This window comes from Polypterus senegalus, chromosome 13, assembly GCF_016835505.1.
Source record: "Polypterus senegalus isolate Bchr_013 chromosome 13, ASM1683550v1, whole genome shotgun sequence".
Taxonomy (NCBI): Eukaryota; Metazoa; Chordata; class Cladistia; order Polypteriformes; family Polypteridae; genus Polypterus; species Polypterus senegalus.
The window spans coordinates 76,149,817-76,177,486 of record NC_053166.1 but is presented as its reverse complement, the minus strand read 5'-3'; the positions used below and the strand labels follow the sequence as shown (position 1 = coordinate 76,177,486).

The window sequence follows — 27,670 nt, the reverse complement described above, 5'->3', positions numbered from 1 at the left end:
CACTTATTTTTCAAGGAAAGTTGTTGAGATGCTTCAATTCCTTGATATATCTTAAACAGATTGCATTGTACCAAGTTTTAAAATTTCAAAATCTCTCATTGAAAAACATTTCTGAATGTGAAGACGTATTTTACTGTTTCAGTTTTACCTTGAGTGTGGTTACTTCAACTTGTGTATTTTCCTCTTTTACTCCTCTGACAGTCACTCAGATTCCTGGAGTTAGTCAAAGCTCAGGGGGAGGTGTGTGCGCAAGCAACTCATACAGAAACACAAAAAAAAAATCTATCTGCAAAACAATAGAAGAGGAAAGAAATTCTATAAGCACCTCTCAATCAGCACAGACTGAACTAACATTTACTCAATATTTACGTTACAGTATAACACTGCCTTACAGCCTCATTATCTGCACATTACTATTGCAGAGAACAGATGTTATCAATCTGCAGCTTAAAGGTGTTTGAACTAATTAATCATACATGAGGGTGCAGCTCCACTAAGTTATACAATGATAGCATGGGTTAGAAAGGGAACTGCAGTTTATACATGGGCCGAAGATCAAAGCTGTGGGGTGTATAACAAGGACAGTATTATGCTTAACAATTTCTGTAAAAAGGGGCAAGAGCCAAACATAGCAAGGGCAGAGCAGAATTTCAGCAGTACTGTGCTAAAACAGTTGCTTAGCAGTATAACATGTGACAAAGAGTTGAGGTTATTGTTTGAGGAACTACTTTTCCTTCTGTGTATTTTGAGACTGAAATTAAAATCTTTAAAATAAGTGTCACCTTTGGTATTCTTGTCTATACAATAAATTGGTTCTTTCCAAGTTCTTACATAGTTTTTATAAATTACAATACTTTAGTTAAACCAATGTTAATAACTTGGTGTGGAGCTTATTTCAGGTGCTTTTCTTTCATAGAGTAATATTTATTGTGATTTTATGCTAATATGGTTAATTGTCTCTTTTAGAGTTTTTTTTATATGGTAATTTCTCTTTATTGTTCATAAACTATGTTAGCTTTTAGTTTGTTTTACCAAGTGTTTTGGTATTATTACTAAGGTTGAGAAATAGGGGATTATTTTAACTGTACTAAATACTTTTGGGTATTCATTGTTGTTTTTATTTTTTGGGGATCTCTTTTGTTTTATATATATATATATCTTCTGTATATTAAAGCTATTGAGCCACCATAAGCCTATTTGTGCTCAGTGTTTAACTATGTGATATTGCAATCAATGGGTTGTTAAAAAGTAGGTATTTGATGTAGTCCACTCCATGTAATTACATTGTGTTATTATTATTTGTGAATATGACTCATTGTTAGAAAGCAATTTAATTACAAATGTACAGACTAACTCGTTGAAGTAACAAAAATACAAAATGCACCAACTTTCATATCAGTTAACTAAGTTGCTGTACACACTGTATTGTTAAACCAGGCATACATTTTTCAACATGTTTATCCTTGACCATGATTATTTAAGTAATATGTTCAATAAAATAAAAAATGCAGGAATATTTAGTGCACTGTTTCTTTAGTTTGTCTTTCTTATGATCATGTTTTAGGAACTCTTACTGCAGGAATCCTGAAAATTTCAAACAGTTTGTTTTTTTTTCTTCAGAACTGTATTGGCTGTCAAATGCTGCCTTCTCTCTTAATTTTTACTTGTAGTACATTGTGTGACCACATTAGGCAATATGGAGATCAGTTTACATTCAAATGCCAAAGAAAAGTCATTAAGATGATTTGTCCTGTCAATGCGACTTTATTTTCTGGAGGAATTAAAAGAGAAATGAGCATTGTTTCTTACAGACATTTACAATACATCCATCTATCCACCTTCCAAACCTGCTTATCCAGAGTAGGGCCATGGTGAAGCTGGAGCCTATTGCAGGGTGAACACACACACATACACACAGATGCACTAGGACTGAATTACATCACCTATCTACCTGACTTGCATGTCTTTGGGCTGTTGGAGGAAACTGGAGCAAACCCATGCAGACATGGGGAGAACATGCAAACTCCAAGCAAGGATCGCCCATTGCATGAATCTTCATCTCCTTACTGTGATATAGCAGCGATATCACTGCATCACCTTGTTTATTCACCAAACTGCAGAATTAGTTATAAATTTTACACCTGGTATGCAATATGTATTGCCTTGCCATTTCTTTGAATCTGACAGAAATTAATTTATGAAACATGTCTGTTTAGTAAAGCAATTGTTGTTTTTAATGGAATAATTCTGCAAAAGATTTTAAATACTGTACTGCACACAGAGTGGTATTTGTCATTTGATAACTCTGGTAAAAAGGCTCAGCCCTAGTATGATTTTAAAACTGAAAGAAAAAATAAATACCAGAAAATGTATGCATAGTTTAATATTCAGTTTTGTTGAAATTTGTCAGTCAGTCATTTTCTAAGCTTAGTCCTGAATAGGGTGCTGGAGCCTATCTCACCTAGCACTGAGCGCAAGGCCGGAACAAATTCTGGACAGGTCGCCAGTGCATCGCAGGGAGAACACCGACACACACTTACCCAACCACACAATAGGGCCAGTTTAGTATCAACAATCCACCTAACCTTCAAGTCTTTGGACTGTGGGAGGAAACTGGAGCACCACTGAGGCATGGAGAGAACAAGCAGACTCCACAGATTCCTTACTGTTAGGCAGCAGCACCATCACTGCGCCTGATCTGAAAGCTGGAGCATTTTACATTTTTTTTTGTAATCACATTTTTGTTTTTAAATATTTTTGAAAAAATAATTCCTAATAACAGTTGTAATAGTGTACAATTACATGCATTAGTAGACTACATTAAATACATGTTTTACCTGTATTTTACAATGTAATGTATTTAAAAACATAACCCAAACTGGTTTGTGGTGTCAATAGGTTTCGTAGACATATATATTGGATCATTTTAATTCTCAGGTAATACAGATGTGAGATTGGTTTTAGTGTAATATACAGTAAATATAGAGTACATACAGTATTTGTTCATTCAATGATTAAAGAGGGCGGCACGGTGGGCTTCCAGGGTCCTGCGTGAAGTTTGCATGTTCTCCCCGTGTCTGTGTGGGTTTCCTCCGGGCACTCTGGTTTCCTCCCACAGTCCAAAGTCATGCCGGTTAGGTGGATTGGCGATTCTAAATTGGCCCTAGTGTGTGCTTGGTGTGTTTTGTGTGTGTCCTGTGGTGGGTTGGCACCCTGCCCAGGATTGGTTCCTGCCTTGTGCCCTGTGTTGGCTGGGATTGGCTCCGGCAGACCCCCGTGACCCTGTGTTCGGATTCAGCGGGTTGGAAAATGGATGGATGATTCAAGAGTAATACTTACATTCTTTTCCTATGTGTACCAGTGGCTTTAATGTGTGTGCACAGTTCTTCCAGTTTTTGATTAACTTGTATGCTATCAGGAGCAGCTGTCGGACAACTAAAATAAGAAAATAAGAAGTTGCTGTGACTTCTTTGAGGGTAAATTTGAGATAGTAAACTTATCTATTTTTGAAATTGCACCGAATATTTCTCTCTCCTTTTCAATGAGAGATTTTGAAATTTCATAAATTTACAACTTCCTTTGTTCGGGATATCTCAATGAAAACTGAACTTTCTCAGTAAATTTCCTTAGGGTGTAAGTGTGCTAAATTCCAGTCCACTGGGAACTGTGGGCCAACAGACGAGGCAACAGTGGTAGGTTTTTTCACATTGTACATTGCATCCGGAAAGTATTCACAGCGCATCAATTTTTGCACATTTTGTTATGTTACAGCCTTATTCCAAAATGGATTAAATTCATTTTTTTCCTCAGAATTCTACACACAACATCTTCATAATTATAATGTGAAAAAGTTTACTTTAGGTTTTTTGCAAATTTATTAAAAATAAATCACATGTACATAAGTATTCACAGCCTTTGCTCAATACTTTGTCGATGCACCTTTGGCAGCAATTACAGCCTCAAGTCTTTTTGAATATGATGCCACAAGCTTGGCACACCTATCCTTGGCCACTTTCGCCCATTCCTCTTTGCAGCACCTCTCAAACTCCATCAGGTTGGATGGGAAGCGTTGGTGCACAGCCATTTTAAGATCTCTCCAGAGATGTTCAATCTGATTCAAGTCTGGGCTCTGGCTGGGCCACTCAGGGACATTCACAGAGTTGTCCTGAAGCCACTCCTTTGATATTTTGGCTGTGTGCTGAAAGCTGAACCGTCGCCCCAGTATGGGGTCAAGAGCGCTCTGGAGCAGGTTTTCATCCAGGATGTCTCTGTACATTGCTGCAGTCATCTTTCCCTTTATTCTGACTTATCTTCCAGTTCCTGCTGCTGAAAAACATCCCACAGCATGATGCTGCCACCACCATGCTTCACTGTAGGGATGGTATTGGCTTTGGTTTCCTCCAAACGTGACACCTGGCATTTACACCAAAGAGTTCAATCTTTGTCTCATCAGACCAGAGAATTTTGTTTCTCATGGCCTGAGAGTCCTTTAGGTTCCTTTTGGCAAACTCCAGGTGGGCTGCCATTTGCCTTTTACTAAGGAGTGGCTTCCGTCTGGCCACTCTACCATACAGGCCTTGGTGGATTGTTGCACAGATGGTTGTTCTTCTGGAAGGTTCTCCTCTCTCCACAGAGGACCTCTGGAGCTCTGACAGAGTGACTATCGGGTTCTTGGTCACTGATTTCTCAGTTTTTTTTTATTTTTAATAAATTTTCAAAAACCTCAAGTAAACTTTTTTCATGTTGTCATCATGGGGTGTTGTGTGTTGAATTCTGAGGAAAAAAAATGAATTTAATCCATTTTGGAATAAGGGTGTAACATAACAAAATGTGGAAAAAGTGATGCGCTGTGAATACTTTCCGGATGCACTGTATGCAAACACACCTAAAATGGTTTAATAATCCTTAATGGTGCATATTGCAAGTGTTATAAAGCTGTGACCTACTTGAAGTAATCTTGGTCATGTACGTTTCCATCTCTGATAATCCTTGAAGGGACCCACTGATTTATTCCTTCCATAAAGTTAACCATAACTCCCCTAAAGCTTTAATTACTAAATGGACAGAAAAAAATGTAGATGAAATGAATTAATTTTTATATATTTTTATACAAGTATACTATTCTATCTCTTCATAGCTACAATTCATTTTTCCTTTGTGTCTGTTTTTTTATTTCATATGCTCTTTCTTTTTGTTATTTTTTAAGTTTAAGTTGACATCTGCAGTATCTTACCAACTGTTTTATGTTTTTAAGTACTTGGCAAACACTGTAATTTTAATAAAATGCAACCCAAACTGCACTGGACTATAAAACAGTATATGATTGTTGTGGTATGAAAAGCCATATTTGAATTACATAATTAAGGTCTTTGCGGTAGTAATGTTTTTTTCTTTTGGTTGTTAAGTCTGAAAACCTGAGAGACTGACTGAATAATATATACATATTATTACATAAGAAAGAATGTGCTTGTAATCTGTCTGAATAGTGTTCAAAGAAATTGTAACTCTGATCAGTTTATTCTCTTAAATTCCATTCTAGTTGAGGATTGTGCATTTCCATTCAATATTTATTGGTGTTATGTGAAGTATTAGACTGATCAACAAAAAAGTACTTTCTTTTTTTATTCATTTTTTTAATGCAAAGCCCAAACTGGTATGGTTAATGGTGGCATGAGATGTTTTATAAAACCCTTTATCAACAGGACCTCCATCAATGGACAATTATTTTAATAATACTGGTTTTATATTTAACTGTAGTAAAAGTTGCACCACAATAAATTTGTGGTAATACATCCACAGAATAATTTAATAAAACTGGTACCATTAAATTACTTTGTTAATTTGTCTGTCTAAACCAGTATTGTCGGCTGTTTCTGGTTAAAGAAAATTGTATATTTTCATTCAGTTAGTGACCAGCAGCAAACAAATAAACCAAACCGACATAAAAACAGCTTTGTTACAGCTAGTCTTGTGTTTTCTAACTAAAAACAAAAACATTGTCACAATTATTGTAGGATATAATTAAAGCAGGATCCCAGCAACTGTATACACTGACCTGCAAGCAAATTCTACAAATTCCTTGTAAGCATGTAGCACCATACTTGAGAGTTTTGTGGATTTTCTGGCATAAGGCTTCTTAGTCAGTTAATAACTGCTTAATTTCAGAATAGTTATGTTTAATCATAGGACCATATGCATTTTACTTGTTAAAAGTTTTTATTGTTACCAAGAGAGTGGAACAATGGCTAGTTTTAAAAACTGACCATTAATATTAGTTCTAGCAGATGAGAGAGCTATAGGAGAAGTCAAAGAATAGACATTTCAATAGAGAAAAGGGTCAGAACCAGGAAGTCAAATCTACTCAGTAACCAAAACATTAGTAGACAATCCTACTAATTGTCAGATAGTGTTCATGCTATTGTTACCAATGTTTGTGCATTTAACAGATTTTTCCATTTATACAGAATTAGTGCTTTGGAAGTTATTTTCAGCCAGGAGCATTATGCTAAAATTATTTGATGGTTATTGATCCTCTGGATCTAAGTAGCATTTTAATAATGATAGGTTTTTGTTTACCACATGACTATTCTGTTTTCTGCCACAGTGTTTCTATTTTGTGATTATGTTGTTTGCAGATGTCATGCATGATTACATCACTAGTATGACACTTTAAAAGCTGATGCTGCATGTCTTATGCTATCCAAGTTTGTTGATAGCTCTTAAAAAATTCTTTTTTTTAAAAAACTAATTATCTCTGTCTGAATCTCTGACTTTTTGCTTTTGATTTTCAACAGTGATTTCAGGTTTAATATTCTGCCTTCAATGAAAATATTATTTAAATTCCCAGTTGCGAATTTGGCCAGTTATTAAATTACACATAGGGGCTGCACAATTACTTACTGATATATTAATTAATACAAGAGATGGATTACGGCCTCTGCAATATACTATTCTTGAAAAGTGCCATTCTGTTTAGTACTTCAGCTCTGTCAGTGATTGAGCTTTCTAAGATAAAAAATGACCTAAATAGCAAAAGAGTGTAGTAACCAATCACAAATACATTGACTAAATAAGAGTGCTTTGGCAAATCTAAGGGACTTGCATCATATTACAATAAACCATGCTGAACATCTCAAATTCACAAAAAGTGTGAATTTCTTTCTCTTTTGTTTGCAGTGGCCACCAGAAAAATTTAGTAATGTTGAATCTAGATCACTTGACACTTATTTTTTGATGTTTCAGTGCCAAATTGAAGAGAATTTTCCATAATTTCCCCCGTTACACTCATCACTTATTTTCAAAAACAAAACCATATTAAACAATTGAGAGTAAATTTATTAGGATTTTTTCAAAAGTTTATCATATTTTTCTTAAATAGGCATTTATTCCTAATTTTATGTTTTAATAACAATACCTATGGTTATATCTTGCCATTTCATTTACGTAGCAACCACTTCTGCTCATTTGAAGAAAAGACATAACATTCTAGAGTAAAGCAAATTTAGTTGTTAAATGAAGGTCAGTGAATGTAAAGTAAGTAGGTCAGATTGAATTAGCTGTGTCTGCCAAGAGGATCCCGTGGAAAGGTAACTAAAGAGAAAGACAAATTTAAAAGTGGGAGAGTTATGGTAACAATAGAACTTGCCCTTCTTTCTTTTTGACTTAGTCTCGTCAGTCCTATTATCATTTATTATTATTATTATTACATACTGTAAACTTCTGGTATTTCCCACCATGACTGTGTAGTTGTCAAACCTTGAAATAAAGAAAGCTTAACCATGTCCATTATGTAAAGTACAATACGTCTGTTTCTAAATGTATCAGCAGAGACGGTAAATTAAATTTGAATTCTGTTATACTATGTATACTATGTTTTTATTAGTTTTTGAATACAAATCTCAATATGTTCTTCTTTATGAAAAAATGTTTTTTAGCAGCCAACATTCCAGAATGTAGTGTGTTTTGATTTATTAACTTGCATAAAATGATATAATACAGGATGTATGTTTAAAAACATTTTTGTTTCATAGTCACACAGATTTACAAGGCATGGCTGTTAAACTACAGGCCTTCCTTTTTCCCTTTCTAAAGGCCCTTTCTGAGGTTTCACTGTAACAGTAACCCATATTTTTGGTGACTTATTTTAACTCCACTGCTTTAAGCAGTATAGCATCTTAGCGCAACTTGTATTAAGTAGAATTTTGTCCTGTTTGTCAATGCTTATATTAAGCTACTGAACTTATAAGAAAACTAGTCTTTCTTTCTTACAGACTTTTGTGTACTGCGCACTGTGAGCAATGTCTACTATTTTGCTTTTCAGGTACTCATTATTTGTGAATGTTTTGTCTGGGAGTTTTAATTATAGAGCTGTTACTACAATGTATTCTGCATGGAGCAAGCTCTTTGAGGCTGAGTCCAGACAGTATTGTAATGTGATCTCTAATCTCCTTGCAAAACAAAATGTCCTCATTTAAAAAAATTCTCCTGAAGGTGACAGATTGAAAATATAAAGCATGTAAATCTATATTGAATGAAAAATATGCATTTCTTCTAGTGAAAAATTTTTAGCCTCTACAAGTTAATTTATTTTCATATTAAGCCCAATAGTGCCCTTCTCTTCAGAGTGTAATTGTGCTGTTTTGAGTAAAAAGTAAAAGTGTGACTTTAAAGATGTCAAAACTACCAATGCAATAAGAAAAGACAATAAAGTGTACTAAAGTGTTTATCGATAAGATAAATGGATTGATATTAAATCTTTGTCACTAATCACATATTTGCCAGAAGTTATTATAGGGTATCTACAAAAGCAATCAAGCCTCAGAAAGACCAATGTCATCAGAGTAATATTAGTTTCCGTAATGTGTTTCAGCTGGATGACATGACCTTGTTACAAGTATAAATCTGTATCTGCTAGTATTTTATTTTTATTCTGCAAGTATTAATATACTGTACACCAGTTCTAATATCTGCCTTATATTGTTAGATGATCTGATTATATATCCATATGCTAATGCATATGCCCGTGGGATGTATCCTAGTGTTCTTGTGCTAGGTATGAAAACTCTCAATCTGAAACTTTTATGTTTAAATAGATAGTACAATGATTGAAAGACTCTTAGATATGCAATGGGTTTTCCTTGAAATATGCTATTCTATATTTAAGGCTTCACATTGCTTCTTAAATAGTCTCTCTAAATTTCAGAGTGTAATGAAGTAGTTCATATTAATATCATTCTTGATAAATTAGAATTACCGTAAGACAGCACACTGCTTGTACAGCAATTGAACATACCACTGAGGCTTATTGAAATTAAGGATGCTATAAGTTCCTTACAAAGTGAGAAAGCCATAGGTCCAGATAGTTATCCATCAGAATTTTACAATTGAATTTCTACTTAACTTGCTTCATTAATAATAGCTGTCATTTAAGAGTACAAAAATAGTTTATCCTAAGCCCGGTGCTGACAACTTTATTTTCAAATTAAGACCCTTTAACATATGCATCTTTTACACCATAATCCTTACTGAATAATGGTGTCAAGACAAGTAACAAAGTTCTAGTGAAAAGAACAGAGAAAGTGCCCCTGTTATAATATGACAAGAACATATTGGATTCAGCGCTGCGCGCATACTGGAGGCAGGCAGCTTTCGATTGTACTGTATATTCCTTCAGTAACTGAGGTCTTAGTTACTGATGTAGTGTTAACTGTGTATTGTTGGTTAGGTAATTTAAAAACCTTTTAAATTAGGTAAATTTAAACACTATTTTACATAAAGTGCATTAAGATTTAAATAAAATAGGGTTATCATTGTAATAATGCTGTGAAAGCTGAGAATAAATGATCAAGCACACTTATACACACAACAGTTCCAATATAGTTTTTTCTGTTTTTATTGTATGCAGTTACTAATCAATATTAGGAGCAATAATACTTTTTAGTTGTTCTACACATCAACTTAAAAGTCCACATAATTGTATAGATATTTTGCAAGATTGTTCCACAAAACAAACAATTTTATAAAAACCGTTTTTGATATAATGGAGGTACAAGCTAACATACTTCTTTCTGTTTTGGAATTGCTTAGTGGAAAACATTGGCCACACATCATTATCTTTATTCATTCATTAATTACTAGAAGGTTTTGTGATGTGATTATTTTGTGTTTTATAATAAAATGCCAATTTCAACTCCAGCTGCAACTATGCAGTATAAAAGACGGGCAGATGATGTAGTAATAAGTATTCAATATATGCAGTTAAGCTGATAGCTAAAATAATTAACAATAAACATTTTTACAAATACAAGGTTTAAAAGGGCATACTTAGAGAATTACGCTGTCCAAATTTAAGAGACAAAAACACAAGAATGTTAATTTTATATCATCAGGAAATATAAAGGAACACATACTATTTAAGGTCCAAACCTAATCTTTTATAAGGACGAATAAAGCATTTTCCTATTCATCACTATCAAAAACCTTTTTCCACATCTATAAATTGCAGTACCTCAGGGGATTCCGATGCAGATGATGTGTGTGCGTGCGTGCGTGTGCGTGTGTGTGTGTATATCTATTCAGGTGCATCTCAATAAATTGGAATATCATCAAAAAATGAATTTATTTCAGTAATGCAATTCAAAAAGTGAAACTCATTATATAGATTCATGAAACACAGAGTGATATATTTCAAGCATTTATTTCTTTTCATTTTGCCGATTTATAGCTTATAGCTAAGGAAACCCCAAAATTCAGTATCTCAGATAATTAAAATACTGTGAAAAAGTTCAATATTGTAGACTCATAGTGTCATACTCCACTTAACTAATTAGCCCAAAACACCTGAAAAGGTTTCCTGAGCCTTTAAATGGTCTCTCAATCTGGTTCAGTATGCCACACAATCATAGGGAAGACTACTGACAGTCACTGACACCCTTCATAAGGAGGATAAGCCACAAAAGGTCATTGCTAAAGAATCTCGCTGTTTACAGAGTGTTGTATCCAAGCATATTAATAGAAAATTGAGTGGAAGGAAAAATTGTGGCAGAAAAAGGTACTGTACATAAGCAACAGGCATAACCACAGCCTTGAGAGGATTGTGAAGCACAGCCCATTCAAAAATTTGGGGGAGATTCACAAGGAGTAGACTGCGGCTGGAGTCAGTGCTTCAAGAGCCACCACACATAGACATATCTGGGACATGGGCTACAACTGTCACATTGCTAGTGTCAAGCCACTCCTGAACCAGAGACAACGTCAGAAGCGTCTTACCTGGGCTAAGGAGAAAATGGACTGGACTGTTGCTCAGTGGTCCAAAGTCCTCTTTCTAGATGAAAGTAAATTTTGCATTTCATTTGTAGTACTATAGGGTGTTGTATCGTGTTAGCCATTATGAATGTAGTGAGAAATCAAGCAAAATGACACCTTTTATTGGCTAACTAGAAAGATTACAATATGCAAGCTTTCGAGGCAACTCAGGCCCCTTCAGGCAAGATGAGTTGCTTTGAAAGCTTGCATATTGTAATCTTTTTAGTTAGACAATAAAATGTGTCATTTTGCTTGACTTCTCACTGTATTTTATTTGGAAACCAAGGCCCCAGAGTCTGGAGGACGAGTGGAGAGGCACAGGATCCAAGTTACTTGAGGTCCAGTGTGAAGTTTCCACAGTCGGTGATGATTTGGGGAGCCATGTCATCTGCTAGTGTTGGTCCACTGTGTTTTATCAAGTCCAAAGTCAGCATAGCCGTCTACCAGGAAATTTTTAGAGCACTTCATGCTTCCCTCTGCTGGCAAGCTTTATGGAGATGCTGATTTCATTTTTCAGCAGGACTTGGCACCTGCACACACTGCCAAAAGTACCAATGCCTGTTTTAATGACCATGGTATCACTGTGCTTCATTGGCCTGCAAACTTGCCTGAATCTATGAGAATCTAGAGAATCTATGGGATGTTGTCAAGAGGAAGATGAGAGATACCAGACTCAACAATGCAGACAAGCTGAAGGCTGTTATTAAAGAATCCTGGGCTTACATAACACCTCAGCAGTGCCACAGGCTAATTGCCTCAATGCCACGCTGCATTGATGCAGTAATTCTTGCAAAAGGAGCCCCGACCATATATTGAGTGCGTACATGGACATACTTTTCAGTAGGCTAAAAATCATTTGTTTTTATTGGTCTTATGTAATATTCTGAGATACGGAATTTTGAGTTTTCATTAGCTATAAGCCATAATCGTCAAAAGGAAATGAAATAAACGCTTGAAATATATCACTTTGTGGTTAATGAATCTATATATGAGTTTCACTTTTTGAATTGAATTACTGAAATAAATGAACTTTTCGATGATATTCTAATTTATTGAGATGCACCTGTGTGTATATATACAGGGTGTCCATAAAGTCTATGTGCAATTTAAAATAGTTGTAACTTTTAAGTTTATGTGATAGAAAGAATTGCTGTTTAAAGCAATTGACAGTACATTTATAAAACATAAGTTTAAAGGTTGGCAGTTGATAAAGGAAATTGAAAAAGTAAAATGCAGAAACACTCTTTGTTGACTCTATAATGGAATAATATCCAAATATTGTGCTTTTAATGTTTCTGGGTAAAACTTTCATCTATTTTACTCATATAGGTGTCAGTTGGCACAGTCCTACTAATTCCAATTCACTACAATCTAAAAATAAGTGGTTGTAATATCTAATGTTAAATGCATTCCATAAATACAAAAATTAGTTTATGGTGTTTTTTATATTGTACTTTTGCTTGTTATATATGTGGATTTCATGTAGCATCCTAAAGGACATCAACAAACCTCTGATGAAGAATAAAAACCTTGGACGACGTTTTCCCTTGCCCAGACGCGGGTCACTGGGGCCCCCCCCTGGAGCCAGGCCTGGAGGTGGGGCTCGATGGCGAGCGCCTGGTGGACGGGCCTGCACCCATGGGGCTCGGCCGGGCACAGCCCGAAGAGGTAACGTGGGTCCTCCTCCCCATGGGCGCACCACCTATGGGAGGGGCCAAGGAGGTTGGGTGCAGTGTGAGTTGGGTGGTGGCGGGCGGGACCTTGGCGGTCTGATCCTCGGCTACAGAAACTGGCTCTTGGGACGTGGAATGTCACCTCTCTGAAGGGGAAGGAGCCTGAGCTAGTGCGCGAGGTCGAGAGGTTCTGGCTAGATATAGTCGGACTCACCTCGACGCACAGCTTGGACTCTGGAACCAATCTCCTTGAGAGGGGCTGGACTCTCTACCACTCTGGAGTTGCCCCCGGTGAGAGGCGCCGAGCAGGTGTGGGCATACTTATTGCCCCCACTGGAGCCTGTGCATTGGGGTTTACCCGGTGGGCGAGAGGGTGGCCTCCCTCCGCCGGGTGGGGAAGGGTCCTGACTGTTGTTTGTGCGTATGCACCAACAGCAGTTTGGAGTATCCACCCTTTTTGGAGTCTCTGGAGGGTTGCTAGAGGGCATACCTTCTGGGGATTCCCTCGTTTTGCTGGGAGACTTCAATGCTCACGTGGGCAATGACAGTGAGACCTGGAAGGGCGTGATTGGGAGGAATGGCCCCGATCTGAACCCGGCGGTGTTTTGTTATTGGACTTCTGTGCTCGTCACGGATTGTCCATAACGAACACCATGTTCAAGCATAAGGGTGTTCATATGTGCACTTGGCACCAGGACACCCTAGGCCTCAGGTCGATGATCGACTTTGTGGTCGTGTGTCGCCGACTTGCGCCATATGTCTTGGACACTCGGGTGAAGAGAGGGGCGGAGCTGTCAACTGATCACCACCTGGTGGTGAGTTGGCTTCGATGGTGGGGGAAGATGCCGGTCAGACCTGGTAGGCCCAAACGTGTTGTGAGGGTCTGCTGGGAACGGCTGGCAGAGTCCCCTGTCAGAAGTAGCTTCAACTCCCACCTCCGCAGAACTTCAACCACGCCCCGAGGGAGGTGGGGACATTGAGTCGAATGGGCCATGTTCCGTGCCTCTATTGTTGAGGCGGCTGACCGGAGCTGTGGCCGCAAGGTGGTCGGTGCCTGTCGTGGCGGCAATCCCCAACCCGTTGGTGGACACCGGCGTGAGGGATGCCGTCAAGCTGAAGAAGAGTCCTATAGGACTTTTTGTCCTGTGGGTCTCTGGAGGCAGCTGATAGGTACCGCAGGCCAAGCGAACGCTGCTTCGGTTGTTGCTGAGGCAAAACTCGGGCATGGGAGGAGTTTGGAGAGGCCATGGAGAACGACTTTCGAGGAGATTCTGGTCCACCGTCCGGCGTCTCAGGAGGGGGAAGCAGTGCAGTGTCAACACCGTATATGGTGGGGATGGTGCGCTGCTGACCTCACTGACGTTAGGGTCGGTGGGAGGAGTACTTCAAGACCTCCTCAATCCCACTAACATGCCTTCCAATGAGGAAGCAGAGCCTGGGGACTCTGAGGTGGGCTCTCCCATCTCTGGGACTGAAGTCACCGAGGTGGTCAAAAAACTCCTTGGTGGCAGGGCCCCGGGTGGATGAGATACGCCCGGAGTTCCTTAAGACTCTGGATGTTGTAGGACTGTCTTGGTTGACATGTCTCTGCAACATCGCATGGACATCGGGACAGTGCCTCTGGATTGGCAGACGGGGTGGTGGTCCCCTCTTTAAAAGGGGACCGGAGGGTGTGTTCCAACTATAGAGGGATCACACTCCTCAGCCTCCCTGGAAAAGTCTATTCGGGGTTCTGGAGAGGAGGGTCCGTCGGATAGTCAACCTCGGATTCAGGAGGAACAGTGTGGTTTTCGTCCTGGTCGCTAACAGTGGACCAGCTCTTCACCCTTAGCAGAGTCCTGGAGGGTGCATGGGAGTTTGCCCGACCGGTCTACATGTGTTTTGTGGACTTGGAAAAGGCATTCGACCGTGTCCCTCGGGAATCCTGTGGGGGGTGCTCCGGGAGTATGGGGTACCGGACCCCTGATAAGAGCTGTTCGGTCTCTGTACAACCGTGTCAGAGCTTGGTCCGCATTGCCGCAGTAAGTCGAGCCCGTTTCCAGTGAGAGTTGGACTCCGCCAGGGCTGCCCTTTGTCACCGATTCTGTTCATAACTTTTATGGACAGAATTTCTAGGCGCAGCCAGGGTGTTGAAGGGGTCCGGTTTGGTGGACTCAGGATTGGGTCACTGCTTTTGCAGATGATGTTGTCCTGTTTGCTTCATCAGGCCGTGATCTTCAGCTCTCTCTGGATCGGTTCGCAGCTGAGTGTGAAGCGGCTGGGATGAGAATCAGCACCTCCAAATCCGAGAGCATGGTCCTCAGCCGGAAAAGGGTGGAGTGCCCTCTCAGGGTTGGGGGAAAGATCCTGCCCCAAGTGGAGGAGTTCAAGTATCTCGGGGTCTTGTTCACGAGTGAGGGAAGAATGGAGCGTGAGATCGACAGGCGGATCGGTGCGGCATCCGCAGTGATGCGGCTCTGCATCGGTCTGTCGTGGTGAAAAAGGAGCTGAGCCGTAAGGCAAAGCTCTCAATTTACCAGTCGATCTACGCTCCTACCCTCACCTATGGTCATGAGCTATGGGTAGTGACCGAAAGAACGAGATCGCGAATACAAGCGGCTGAAATGAGTTTCCTCTGCAGGGTGTCTGGGCTTTCCCTTAAAGACAGGGTGAGAAGCTCAGTCATCCGGGAGGGGCTCAGAGTAGAGCTGCTGCTCCTCCGCATCGAGAGGAGTCAGATGAGGTGGCTCGGCATCTGATCAGGATGCCTCCTGGACGCCTCCCTGGTGAGGTGTTCGGGCACGCCCAACCGGGAGGAGGCCCCGGGGAAGACCCAGGACACGCTGGAGGGACTATGTCTCCCAGCTGGCCTGGGAACGCCTTGGGATTCTCCCGGAAGAGCTGAAAGAAGTGGCCGGGGAGAGGGAAGTCTGGGCCTCTCTGCTTAAGCTGCTGCCCCCTGCGACACGACCTCGGATATGCGGAAGAGGGTGGATGGATGGATGGATCCTAAAGGCAGTTTACTTTTAATATGGCTCTTTATTGAAGACATTTTCAAAAATATAAAAAAAAAATTCTATTAATTTACACATGATAGAAATCACACTCCTAAGACTACCAAATAAAAAGTACTTCTTATCTACATATTGTTGGTCATTGCTGTTTTTCTGGAGTTAGTTGTGTTATCAAGGCAGTTTGAAGGTGTTCCATAAAGTTTGAAAACCTATAAATTGGCCTTAAAAGTTTTCACTAACTCTAGAGTCAGTGGAGCATTTACATGGGATGACCTTGCATTTTTAAGATGCTTCTTATAGATTATTTTCATGTTATAATGTAAATAACATGATTATGTACTGTACTATGCTGAAAAATGTACCTACAAATTACCAGGAGCCGAAAAACATATAAAAATGCCAGAAAACAGTAAGTGCAGTGAATCTTACAAATGGTCAGCACATACTTTTGTATAAGGAATAACTCCATACATTTAATAGGAAATCAGCTAAAACTTAGGTGGTGAAATAGTTGACTATTTGATTAATCCATCCATCCATCCATCCAACCATTTTCTAACCCGCTGAATCCGAATACAGGGTCATGGGGGTCTGCTGGAGCCAATCCCAGGGCACAAGGCAGGAACCAATCCAGGGCAGGGTGCCAACCCACCGCAGGACACACCCAAACACACCCACGCCAATTTAGAATCGCCAATCCACCTAACCTGCATGTCTTTGGATTGTGGGAGGAAACTGGAGCGCCCGGAGGAAACCCACGCAGACACGGGGAGAACATGCAAACTCCACGCAGGGAGGACCCGGGAAGCGAACCCGGGTCTCCTAACTGCGAGGCAGCAGCGCTACCACTGCGCCACCGTGCCGCCCGACTATTTGATTAAATATCTTAATTCCCATTAATTGTATAGGCATTTACAATTTGGAATATTAACAAAGTATCTTGTTTACTTTTCACAATCATTGTCTTTTTGTGTCATTTTAACTTGAGTACAGTTATTTTGTTTACAGTTGTCATCCCAAGTGCCATCACATTATTTGTGTTGAGCAGCTTGTTCAGGCTATGTTCTTCACACAATTTAAGATGGCATCAGATAGCTCTAGGGTTATGCTCAATCTGAGGTTCTTTTCTTGATACTAACAAACACTTTACATGTTTGAGCCTCTTCCTTAGATTATTGACTCATGTTTTGCTTTTTGTTCACCACAGTTTCATTCTTCTGGTTACAAATCTTGGATATTTTTCTAACTACTCTTTGATTTTGTCCCAAAAAAATTCTTCTTTACTCAGACATTATGGGAAAAGAACACACTGTATTTCTGTCTTGTTAGTAATAGAAAAAATAGTTATCTCAAAGTAGATGAAAAGGGAAAAAAGAAACCACAATTCTAATTATTTATTTGTTCATACAGGTTCCACATTTGCAGTTTCAGATTTCTTGGAATTTCCAAAACTGTCTTTCTTTCTTTTAAGGTTTTTTAGAAATATTTATCTATGTACAATAGTATCTTTATTATACTTTTTCCAGAATTTTAACATAGGATCATTTTTTCCACTTGTTTCAGTGTGTTCAAATCTAAGGCCTACAGTTTCTACACTGAACACAAATATGAAAGTTTACCAGTCCTTCACCACATCTGTAGTAATAAGTTTCATTAGGCCATTATGTTTTGTTGTTGTGGGTTTTATTTTTTTTTTTGTTCAGACAATAGATGTTGCGCTAGTCAGTTAAATAAATTGATGCTGGAAATTGTCAGAAGACTAGCTGTCCAGTATTGAACCCTCTACTTATTTGTGCACCTATCTCTTGGTTGAATTTAGCCATCATGAATGCATGCATGCATGTCTTGAATGTGAAAAGTGCCAACATATTTCTGCAGAAGAGTAAATTCGTGTTTGAGATTGGATTTTAAGAATCACAATATCCATCCATCCATTTTCTAACCCGCTGAATCCGAATACAGGGTCACGGGGGTCTGCTGGAGCCAATCCCAGCCAACACAGGGCACAAGGCAGGAACCAATCCTGGGCAGGGTGCCAACCCACCGCAGGACACACACACACACACCCAGCACACACTAGGGCCAATTTAGAATCACCAATCCACCTAACCTGCATGTCTTTGGATTGTGGGAGGAAACCGAGCGCCCGGAGGAAACCCACGCAGACACGGGAGAACATGCAAACTCCACGCAGGGAGGACCCGGGAAGCGAACCCGGGTCTCCTAACTGCGAGGCAGCAGCACTACCACTGCACCACCGTGCCGCCCCGAATCACAATATTTCATGCCAAAATGTTTATATTAATAATTATTGTTTTTAATCATCAGTCAAAATGTTACCAGTATTTCTTCTATTGTGCTGTTTTTACATAAAAACAGTCTTGAAATGAATTGGTTATTTACATTAACATTTACATTTATCTGCGGTGGGCTGGCGCCCTGCCCAGGGTTTGTTCCCTGCCTTGCGCCCTGTGTTGGCTAGGATTGGCTCCAGCAGACCCCCATGACCCTGTAGTTAGGATATAGCGGGTTGGATAATGGATGGATGGATTTACATTTATTTACTTAGTAGACGCTTTTATCCAAAGCAAGTTACAAAAAAATCAAAAGACTGACCTTAGCCCAAAATAGTTTGTTGATCCTTTTTCACCTACTGTAACTTACTGTACTTTGAAAAACTATTATCCAGTTGAGGTTTGAAGGTCCCCAAAGTAGGTAACTGTCTCCCGTAATAGTTATTTTTTCCATATAATAGTATTTGCTTTTGAGTATGAAGAATAAAAATTTACCCTTAACTCAATTTCATCTGTGCCCCTGTGTTTTTGTAAAAGGACTCATGTTAAAGTAACAGTTGAAATCCACCTGATAATTCTAAACTTCTCTAGCATGGCTCCTCATAACCTGTTTTGGGAAGACAAATGAGTCAAAGGTTCACTGCTAGAAGAAAGAGGCAGAATCAAGAAAGTAGAGAAAGGAAGTCAAAAAGTCTTTAAAGTACTTGTCTTGGGAGGTGGCTCATTAACTTGACTACACTACAACAGTTGTACAACCTGTTGGAAAGGAAGTGGTAGGATTATATGTGTGTGGGTGTTTGAATACTTTGGAACGGATTGTTTTTATCTTTGCAATTTTTTTTGTAAATGAGTGCAGTGTAGTGGAGAAGCAGGGGACATTGGTGCCTCATGACTACTTTGCTTATGTGTGGTAATTTAATTTCTGTCAGGCTGGTGTGGTGTGTTTTAAACTGGATTCATCCTTGTGTGTATGTGTGTGTGAATGAATGTACCCAGAAAATATTTTTTAATTGTTGGGTGGATCATCTATATAATTATAATTTGACAAAGGTCATTGTGTATTTGAGAAGGTTCCTACTTTGAAAAAAAATTGCATAATAGCTAAGCAACTTTTTATGGGGATTGATTTTGTATTTTTTAGCACTAACTACTCTGAATGTGGCTTCTTTTTAATGAAATCTTCTAGCATGTGTTTCATAAATAGTTAAAAGCTGGAACTGCCCAAGTCAAACTAAAAACTATCTGCATTCTTTTTATCAAAGTTTAAAAGGAAACCTATAAAAAGGCTTTTAAAATGTGAAAGTTTTTTGCTTGATATGAACTGTGACATATCCAGAAATAATTGTATTTTTATTATGATTCTAATACTTAATTTTAATTATGTTCTTAATGACCAGTTCAGGTATATTATTTCACTCCATATATGCTCTTCTAGGTGCTCAACTTATACAGAGCTGTTCTAGGCATATCCTTTATTGGAAGTTTTTGGAATTTATTAGTGTATTGAATTTCAATTTTTTTTTTTTTTTTTAAAGACAATTCGTTCCCAGACTTTGGCACTGAAAAATAACAAAGATCTTACCGCAGAAATAGGAGGCATCAAGGGGAATGTTAAGAAGAACCGGTACAAAGACATCTTGCCATGTAAGTGTCGGACACCTTATATGATATATTTGGTTCTGCAGTGGTGGAGCCCTTTTTCAGATTATGACTCAAGCATTATACTTTGACACATGTTGACTGCCACTGTTGTTTTCCTTCCATTGCTTTGGCAGTTTATAGAACCAATTTACTTGTGTCTTTTGAGTTATGTTCTACCATATGTACTGTATAGCTAAGACATTCTTTGCTGTCACAATACCTTTAATGTAAAGATATGTTTAGAAAATTTGCCTCACATAAATTCTAATTTGTTGTGTCACAGAGATTGCAGAATAGTTCAGAAATGTCAGTAGAGCATTTCATTTATATCCCCAAGGAAATTACAAAATAATCGCCAAGAATCATGTGAAAGATAGGAAAGCAAACATTCACTGCAAAGTGGAAAAACTTTATTTCCAACTTAATCTCCATTTCAGTACTGTGGGCCACCTGTTGCTTCAGGTTTTTGTTCCAACCAGTGTCATAATACCTCTAATTGATTTCATTTTTGAATTATCTTGCTTTTTTCTTTTAATGGTTTGCATTCAGAAAAGAGCTTCAGTTGGGTGACATTTACCTTTATAAGAAGTTTAAAAGTATTTGTATTTTGATTTTACTTTTGTTACTTGCAATTCTACAGGATTAGAGTTTTCAATCATAACAATCCCCTTAATTAATAATCAATAAACTGCTGCTAATGGAACAGACATGTTTTGCCTTAATTTTAGTTGTTTTGCTGCTGATCATTTAATTGGCTACTGGTTAAGGAAAAATAGTGATAATGAGATGCAAAGTGAGCCAACAGATGAAAGTGAAGGGCTCCAACTTCACCTGAAAGTGCTTCTGAGCTGCAGCTTCATATCCCTGGAAGCACTCCCGGGTATTGACAGAGAGAGAGAGAAGAAAGGCAAAGAGGAGAAGAAACGCATTACTGTGTGCTTGATTTGTGTTAGTGACTGTGTTGTGGAAAACTCTTACATGGGGAAGAGTTTCTCACCAATAAAAAAATTATCTTGTTTATTTTATACTTATGGCCGAGCTTGTCTATGTTTAGTGCTTGGGGAGTGAGAGTGGCCACTACAGTACACCACAGGGTTGGGAATCGATTAAAAAAATATAAATAATTAATTGCATAAATATATGTAATTAATCACATCTAACATTAAAATATGCAATTATAAAATTAATACATAAATCATGAAGTAAATACACACTAAATAACAAAATTAATATAGAATCAACTCAAAGGAGACCTTAAATCTGAGCTTTTAACAAAATACTACTTGAGCAAGTACAACCTCGATTTGAATGCCTTCCTAAAAGGAAAGTTGAAAAGAAGACAATAAGAAAATGAGGCCAATGTATTAATTCTCAGATTGGCTCAGCATATGAGATACAGACGTATCGAAGTAAAAAGAGATAGAAACGACTGTTGACTTTGAATGCACTGCTAAAGACTGACTTAAATTGACATACATTAAAACTTGTGTTAAAACTCCACAAATACTATGCTAAACTGCTCATCACTGTCAATGATTTGATAATTGTACACAAGTGTTCTTCAACTGGTGCGCCGTGGAAATAACTGTGTAGTGCCCATGGGTCCAGACCTGAGAGAACACACTCCTCAGGAGTGATGTGTCGGGGATCCACCTGCCTGGGTGTGTATTCGCCAACAACTTTCACAGGGCAAATTGCAGTCTGTGAGCTGATATTTTTGCTCCCTGTCTCGCCCTTTTGGACAGTTTAGCATGTCTAAGAATTTTAATGCTTTTTTGGTTGGTAGAATTGTTTAGGGCACAAAAATTTTGCCACCACAGTGGGAAAACACTACTCTACCTACACTTTTTTGCTTCTGACACGCTAAAAAAGATCTCTGTAGCTATTGTCTCGCATAAAATTTGACACATTGCATTACTTGAATGGTTATGTTGCATTCTTTCCATAAATTAATGAAGATACTGCAAACTGGAATAATGGGTAGTGATATCATTACACTTCTATTTCATAGAATTTTGTCATTATATTAGGGTAGTCAGCACTGTAAGCTACCTAGCAGACCAGCGAGGTAAATACAGAGGTGCTAGAGACTAATTTTGGTTTTAGTGCCACTCAAAGAACTTATTTAGCATGTACGTAATATGACATTGATTTGATCTTCTTACACAAACATGAAATTAAAACAAAAAGCATAATTATTACCTTCACAACTTTTCTCTGGCATTGTACAAGGACTACCATAAACCCCCACCTCCACATCCCCTTTCTTCCCACTCCCCTGCATCTATGTCAGTAAGTATAAATCAAGAAAACGAACACCAGTGCTATGATTGACATGTAGTGTATTGTTGTGAACCGTGTGGTATGAAATGTTAAACCTTTAAATGAAAATTTTATTTGTAAAATTTTTTAAGGTAGTATTTACAGTAAATATGGTACTGTATGTGTCTGTAATTCTTTAGGTACACACTTAACTTTTTTGTGCTATTGTTTCATATTAAAAAAAATGTACATGAAAATGTTGCCCTGGCCAAAGCACTGCCTGACACATTCGTCTCGTTGTCGGACCTGGATGCAACAATATTTTTTTAACTCGTTAAACAGGCCAAATTAATGTGCTAACTAAATAAATACAAAGAGTACCGATAGATCAGAGTATTACTGAATCTCAGTCTCATTATTATGTTTTCCCTGTAAGGGGAAACAAAGGTGCATACACCTGATGAGCCCCAATTAGGGCAAACCATGTGTCATGTACTCTTGTATTATTTGGCAGATACTGTATCACATATCTACAGTGCATCCGGAAAGTATTCACAGCGCATCACTTTTTCCACATTTTGTTATGTTACAGCCTTATTCCAAAATGTATTAAATTCATTTTTTTCCTCAGAATTCTACACACAACACTCCATAATGACAACGTGAAAAAAGGTGCATCCTTTTTCCCCTGATCATCCTTGAAATGTTTCTGCAGCTTAATTGGAGTCCACCTGTGGTAAATTCAGTTCATTGAATATGATTTAGTAAGGCACACACCTGTCTATATAAGGTCCCACAGTTGACAGTTCACGTCAGAGCTCAAACCAAGCATGAAGTCAAAGGAATTGTCTGTAGAGCTCCGAGACAGGATTGTCTCGAGGCACAAATCTGGGGAAGGTTACAGAAAACTTTCTGCTGCTTTGAAGGTCCCAATGAGCACAGTGGCCTCCATCATCCGTAAGTGGAAGAAGTTCGAAACCACCAGGACTCTTCCTAGATCTAAACTGAGCGATCGGGGGAGAAGGGCCTTAGTCAGAGAGGTGACCAAGAACCCGATGGTCACTCTGTCAGAGCTCCAGAGGTCCTCTGTGGAGAGAGGAGAACCTTCCAAAAGGAGAACCATCTCTGCAGCAATCCACCAATCAGGCCTGTATGGTAGAGTGGCGAGACGGAAGCCACTCCTTAGTATAAGGCAGATGGCAGCCCGCCTGGAGTTTGCCAAAAGGCACCTGAAGGACTCTCAGACCATGAGAAACAAAATTCTCTGGTCTGATGAGACAAAGATTGAACTCTTTGGTGTGAATGCCAGGCGTCACGTTTGGAGGAAACCAGGCACCGCTCATCACCAGGACAATACCATCTCTACAGTGAAGCATGGTGGTGGCAGCATCATGCTGTGGGGATGTTTTTCAGCGGCAGAAACTGGGAGAATTGTCAGGATAAAGGGAAAGATGACTGCAGCAATGTACAGAGACATCCTGAATGAAAACCTGCTCCAGAGCACTCTTGACCTCAGACTGGGGCGACGGATCATCTTTCAGCAGGACAACGACCCTAAGCACACAGCCAAGATATCAAAGGAGTGGCTTCAGGACAACTCTGTGAATGTCCTTGAGTGGCCCAGCCAGAGCCCAGACTTGAATCCGATTGAACATCTCTGGAGAGATCTTAAAATGGCTGTGCACCAACGCTTCCCATCCAACCTGATGGAGCTTGAGAGGTGCTGTAAAGAGGAATGGGCGAAACTGGCCAAGGATAGGTGTGCCAGGCTTGTGGCATCATATTCAAAAAGACTTGAGGCTGTAATTGCTGCCAGAGGTGCATCGACAAAGTATTGAGCAAAGGCTGTGAATACTTATGTACATGTGATTCAGTTTTTTTTTAATAAATTTGCAAAAACCTCAAACTTTTTTTATGTTGTCATTATGGGGTGTTGTGTGTAGAATTCTGAGGAAAAAAATGATTTTAATCCATTTTGGACTAAGGCTGTAACATAACAAAATTTGGAAATATTGATGTACTGAGAATACTTTCGGATGCACTGTGTGTGTATATATATATATATATATATATATATATATATATATATATATATATATATATATATATATATATATATATGCGTGTGTACAGCCGGGCGTGCTACACTCCAGCCACTTCGTGTCTCTGCTGCTCAAGGGGGAGTGGGGGGGTGTGTGGTTAGACACTGTGCGTCGATCATTGAAAATCCTGTACAGCAGCTTATTAAATAAGTAAATGATGACAAATAACCAAAATGCACCGAAAATCAGAACAAAAATGATGAGGAGGATGAAGAAAAAAAGGTGTAAACGCCGAGATAAAAAAAACCACTAAATTATACCAATTAAATTATACAAATGCTTGTTACATTCCAGTAAAAGACAGCAAACTCAGTTTTGTATATTTCTAGATTGACACTTAAATATAAAAACTGGGAGATAACAGCTTGCTTAATTAAGGTAGGTAGGTAGGTAAGGTTTGAGTCCAATTAAAAGCACAAGTTGGTGGTTAGAAGAAAAACCTGTAGCGACAGTGGGCCCCCAACCACTGAACCTGAGTACTACAACTTTAGAGAATTAGAAAATAACCCTACTCTTGTTGTAAGGAGACTTGTTGTACAGTTCAGATGCTGAGAGTGTTCTTCTGTTCAGCCAGAATGGTATGTAGAGGGTGATTTTCCTTGTCCCTGGTAAACAGTTTTGTATTATGTGTCCTTTTCTTAAACTTTCCTTCTAGTGAGCCCAAACTGACTTCCAAGACTGCCTTCTTACTGATTTATTGTGTTTGCTTGTAATGCGATTCCCAGGCAGTCTGCTGGATAGATTGCACCTGCTATAATAGAATGGTGTAACATCTGTAGCAGGGGCCTGCGTGTTCCAAATGAGCTGAAGTCTCCCTATAAAACAGAGCAATTCAGATCTTTTGTGCACAATTCATTGTTGGAAGTCTACTCCAGGTGCTTGTAGGTTCTTCTCACCACCAGAATAGCCTCTACTTTAACAGAAGACAAATTGGCCATGGAACTTGTAGCTCTGGAAATCCACTAACATTTTATTTGTCTTACCAATACTGAGCTGCAGCAAAGGATGTTATATTTGAAAAAACTGTTCTGTTTTAAACTTATTTACCAGTCACATCTTCCTCGCAGTGGTTTAAAAAATAGTCTATTTGTAATATAAAGATTTGAATGCATGCTGTAAATCCTTATGTAATTGTTAAAAGTAAAATGTAAAATGCAATGGAGCACCTTGAAAGCCAAGACCTTCACTAATGCTATGGGTTTACCAGAGGAAATACACATTGTCATGTTGCTGCTTTAAAAGCCAGATACAGTGGTGTGAAAAACTATTTGCCCCCTTCCTGATTTCTTATTCTTTTCCATGTTTCTCACACAAAATGTTTCTGATCATCAAATACATTTAACCATTAGTCAAATATAACACAAGTAAACACAAAATGCAGTTTTTAAATGATGGTTTTTATTATTTAGGGAGAAAAATCCAAACCTACATGGCCCTGTGTGAAAAAGTAATTGCCCCCTGAACCTAATAACTGGTTGGGCCACCCTTAGCAGCAATAACTGCAATCAAGCTGCTTATGATAACTTGCAATGAGTCTTTACAGCTCTGGAGGAATTTTGGCCCACTCATCTTTGCAGAATTGTTGTAATTCAGCTTTATTTGAGGGTTTTCTAGCATGAACCGCCTTTTAAGGCATGCCATAGCATCTCAATTGATTCAGGTCAGGACTTTGACGGCCACTCCAAAGTCTTCATTTTGTTTTTCTTCAGCCATTCAGAGGTGGATTTGCTGGTGTGTTTTGGGTCATTGTCCTGTTGCAGCACCCAAGATCGCTTCAGCTTGAGTTGACGAACAGATGGCCAGACATTCTCCTTCAGGATTTTTTGGTAGACAATAGAATTCATGTTTCCATCTATCACAGCAAGCCTTCCAGGTCCTGAAGCAGCAAAACAACCCCAGACCATCACACTACCACCACCATATTTTACTGTTGGTATGATGTTCTTTTCTGAAATGCTGTGTTCCTTTTATGCCAGATGTAACGGGACATTTGCCTTCCAAAAAGTTCAACTTTTGTCTCATCAGTCCACAAGGTATTTTCCCAAAAGTCTTGGCAATCATTCAGATGTTTCTTAGCAAAATTGAGACAAGCCCTAATGTTCTTTTTGCTTAACAGTGGTTTGCATCTTGGAAATCTGCCATGCAGGCCATTTTTGCCCAGCCTCTTTCTTATGGTGGAGTCGTGAACACTGACCTTAATTGAGGCAAGTGTAGTGCAGTTCTTTAGACGTTGTCCTGGGGTCTTTTGTGACCTCTCGGATGAGTCGTCTCTGTGCTCTTGGGGTAATTTTGGTCGGCCGCCACTCCTGGGAAGGTTCACCCCTGTTCCATGTTTTGCCATTTGTGGATAATGGCTCTCACTGTGGTTCGCTGGAGTCCCAAAGCTTTAGAAATGGCTTTATAACCTTTACCAGACTGATAGATCTCAATTACTTCTGTTCTCATTTGTTCCTGTAATTCTTTGGATCTTGGCATGATGTCTAGCTTTTGAGGTGCTTTTGGTCTACTTCTCTGTGTCAGGCAGCTCCTATTTAAGTGATTTCTTGATTGAAACAGGTGTGGCAGTAATCAGGCCGGGGGTGGCTACGGAAATTGAACTCAGGTGTGATACACCACAGTTAGGTTATTTTTAACAAGGGGCAATTACTTTTTCACACAGGGCCATGTAGGTTTGGATTTTTTTCTCCTAAATAATAAAACCATCATTTAAAAACTGCATTTTGTGTTTACTTGTGTTATATTTGACTAATGGCTAAATGTGTTTGATGATCAGAAACATTTTGTGTGACAAATATGCAAAAGAATAAGAAATCAGGAAGGGGGCAAATAGTTTTTCACACCACTGTACATACAATTGGCCCAGTGTCTAGGACTATTGCCTGACAACTTTGGGGACCTGGTTCAGTTCAAGCCCTGATCACAGTATGTGCAGTTTGCATATTCTCACTGTGTTCACACTGCATTTTCTCTGATTAGTCTGGTTTCTGCCCCCTTCCATTGACTAGATACATTTCATATTTCCATTTGAAAGGGTTTGAAAGTGTCCAAGACAGGCATCCTATCCAGGAGTGGCTCTTTTCCTGAATTTTATAAATTATATGGTTACAGGAGGCCAGTCTACCCTCCAGAAGTATAAAGAGGCTTCAGAAAATGAATGGGTGGTTTTATCCTGCAGTTAATCCACTCTGCTTGAAAAAGTCAGTTTCACTTTCATGCATTTTAATCTCATTGGCTGTCGCCAAGCAATGGGGGTAATAATCAGTGTAAACAGTGCTCATGTATGCTCTTGCCGTATCTTATAAATCATGAGGAAAAGAACAGTGGAAAGTCATTTTCATATGTACTTTAATGTTACTAAACTATTTAAACTTACTGATTTCATTTCAGAGTCAGAGCCTATA

The 27,670-nt window shown here is 38.9% G+C and overlaps 1 protein-coding gene across 1 annotated transcript in view; it reads left to right on the top strand.

Annotated features, from left to right (window-relative positions):
* The window catches only part of ptpn18 (protein tyrosine phosphatase non-receptor type 18), a 172,338-nt gene that overhangs the window by 30,804 nt on the left and 113,864 nt on the right, over window positions 1–27,670 (top strand). Inside the window, exon 2 of the mRNA XM_039774583.1 lies at window positions 19,800–19,908. Coding sequence (XP_039630517.1) covers window positions 19,800–19,908 — 109 coding nt within the window. The remainder of the gene's footprint in view (window positions 1–19,799; window positions 19,909–27,670) is intronic.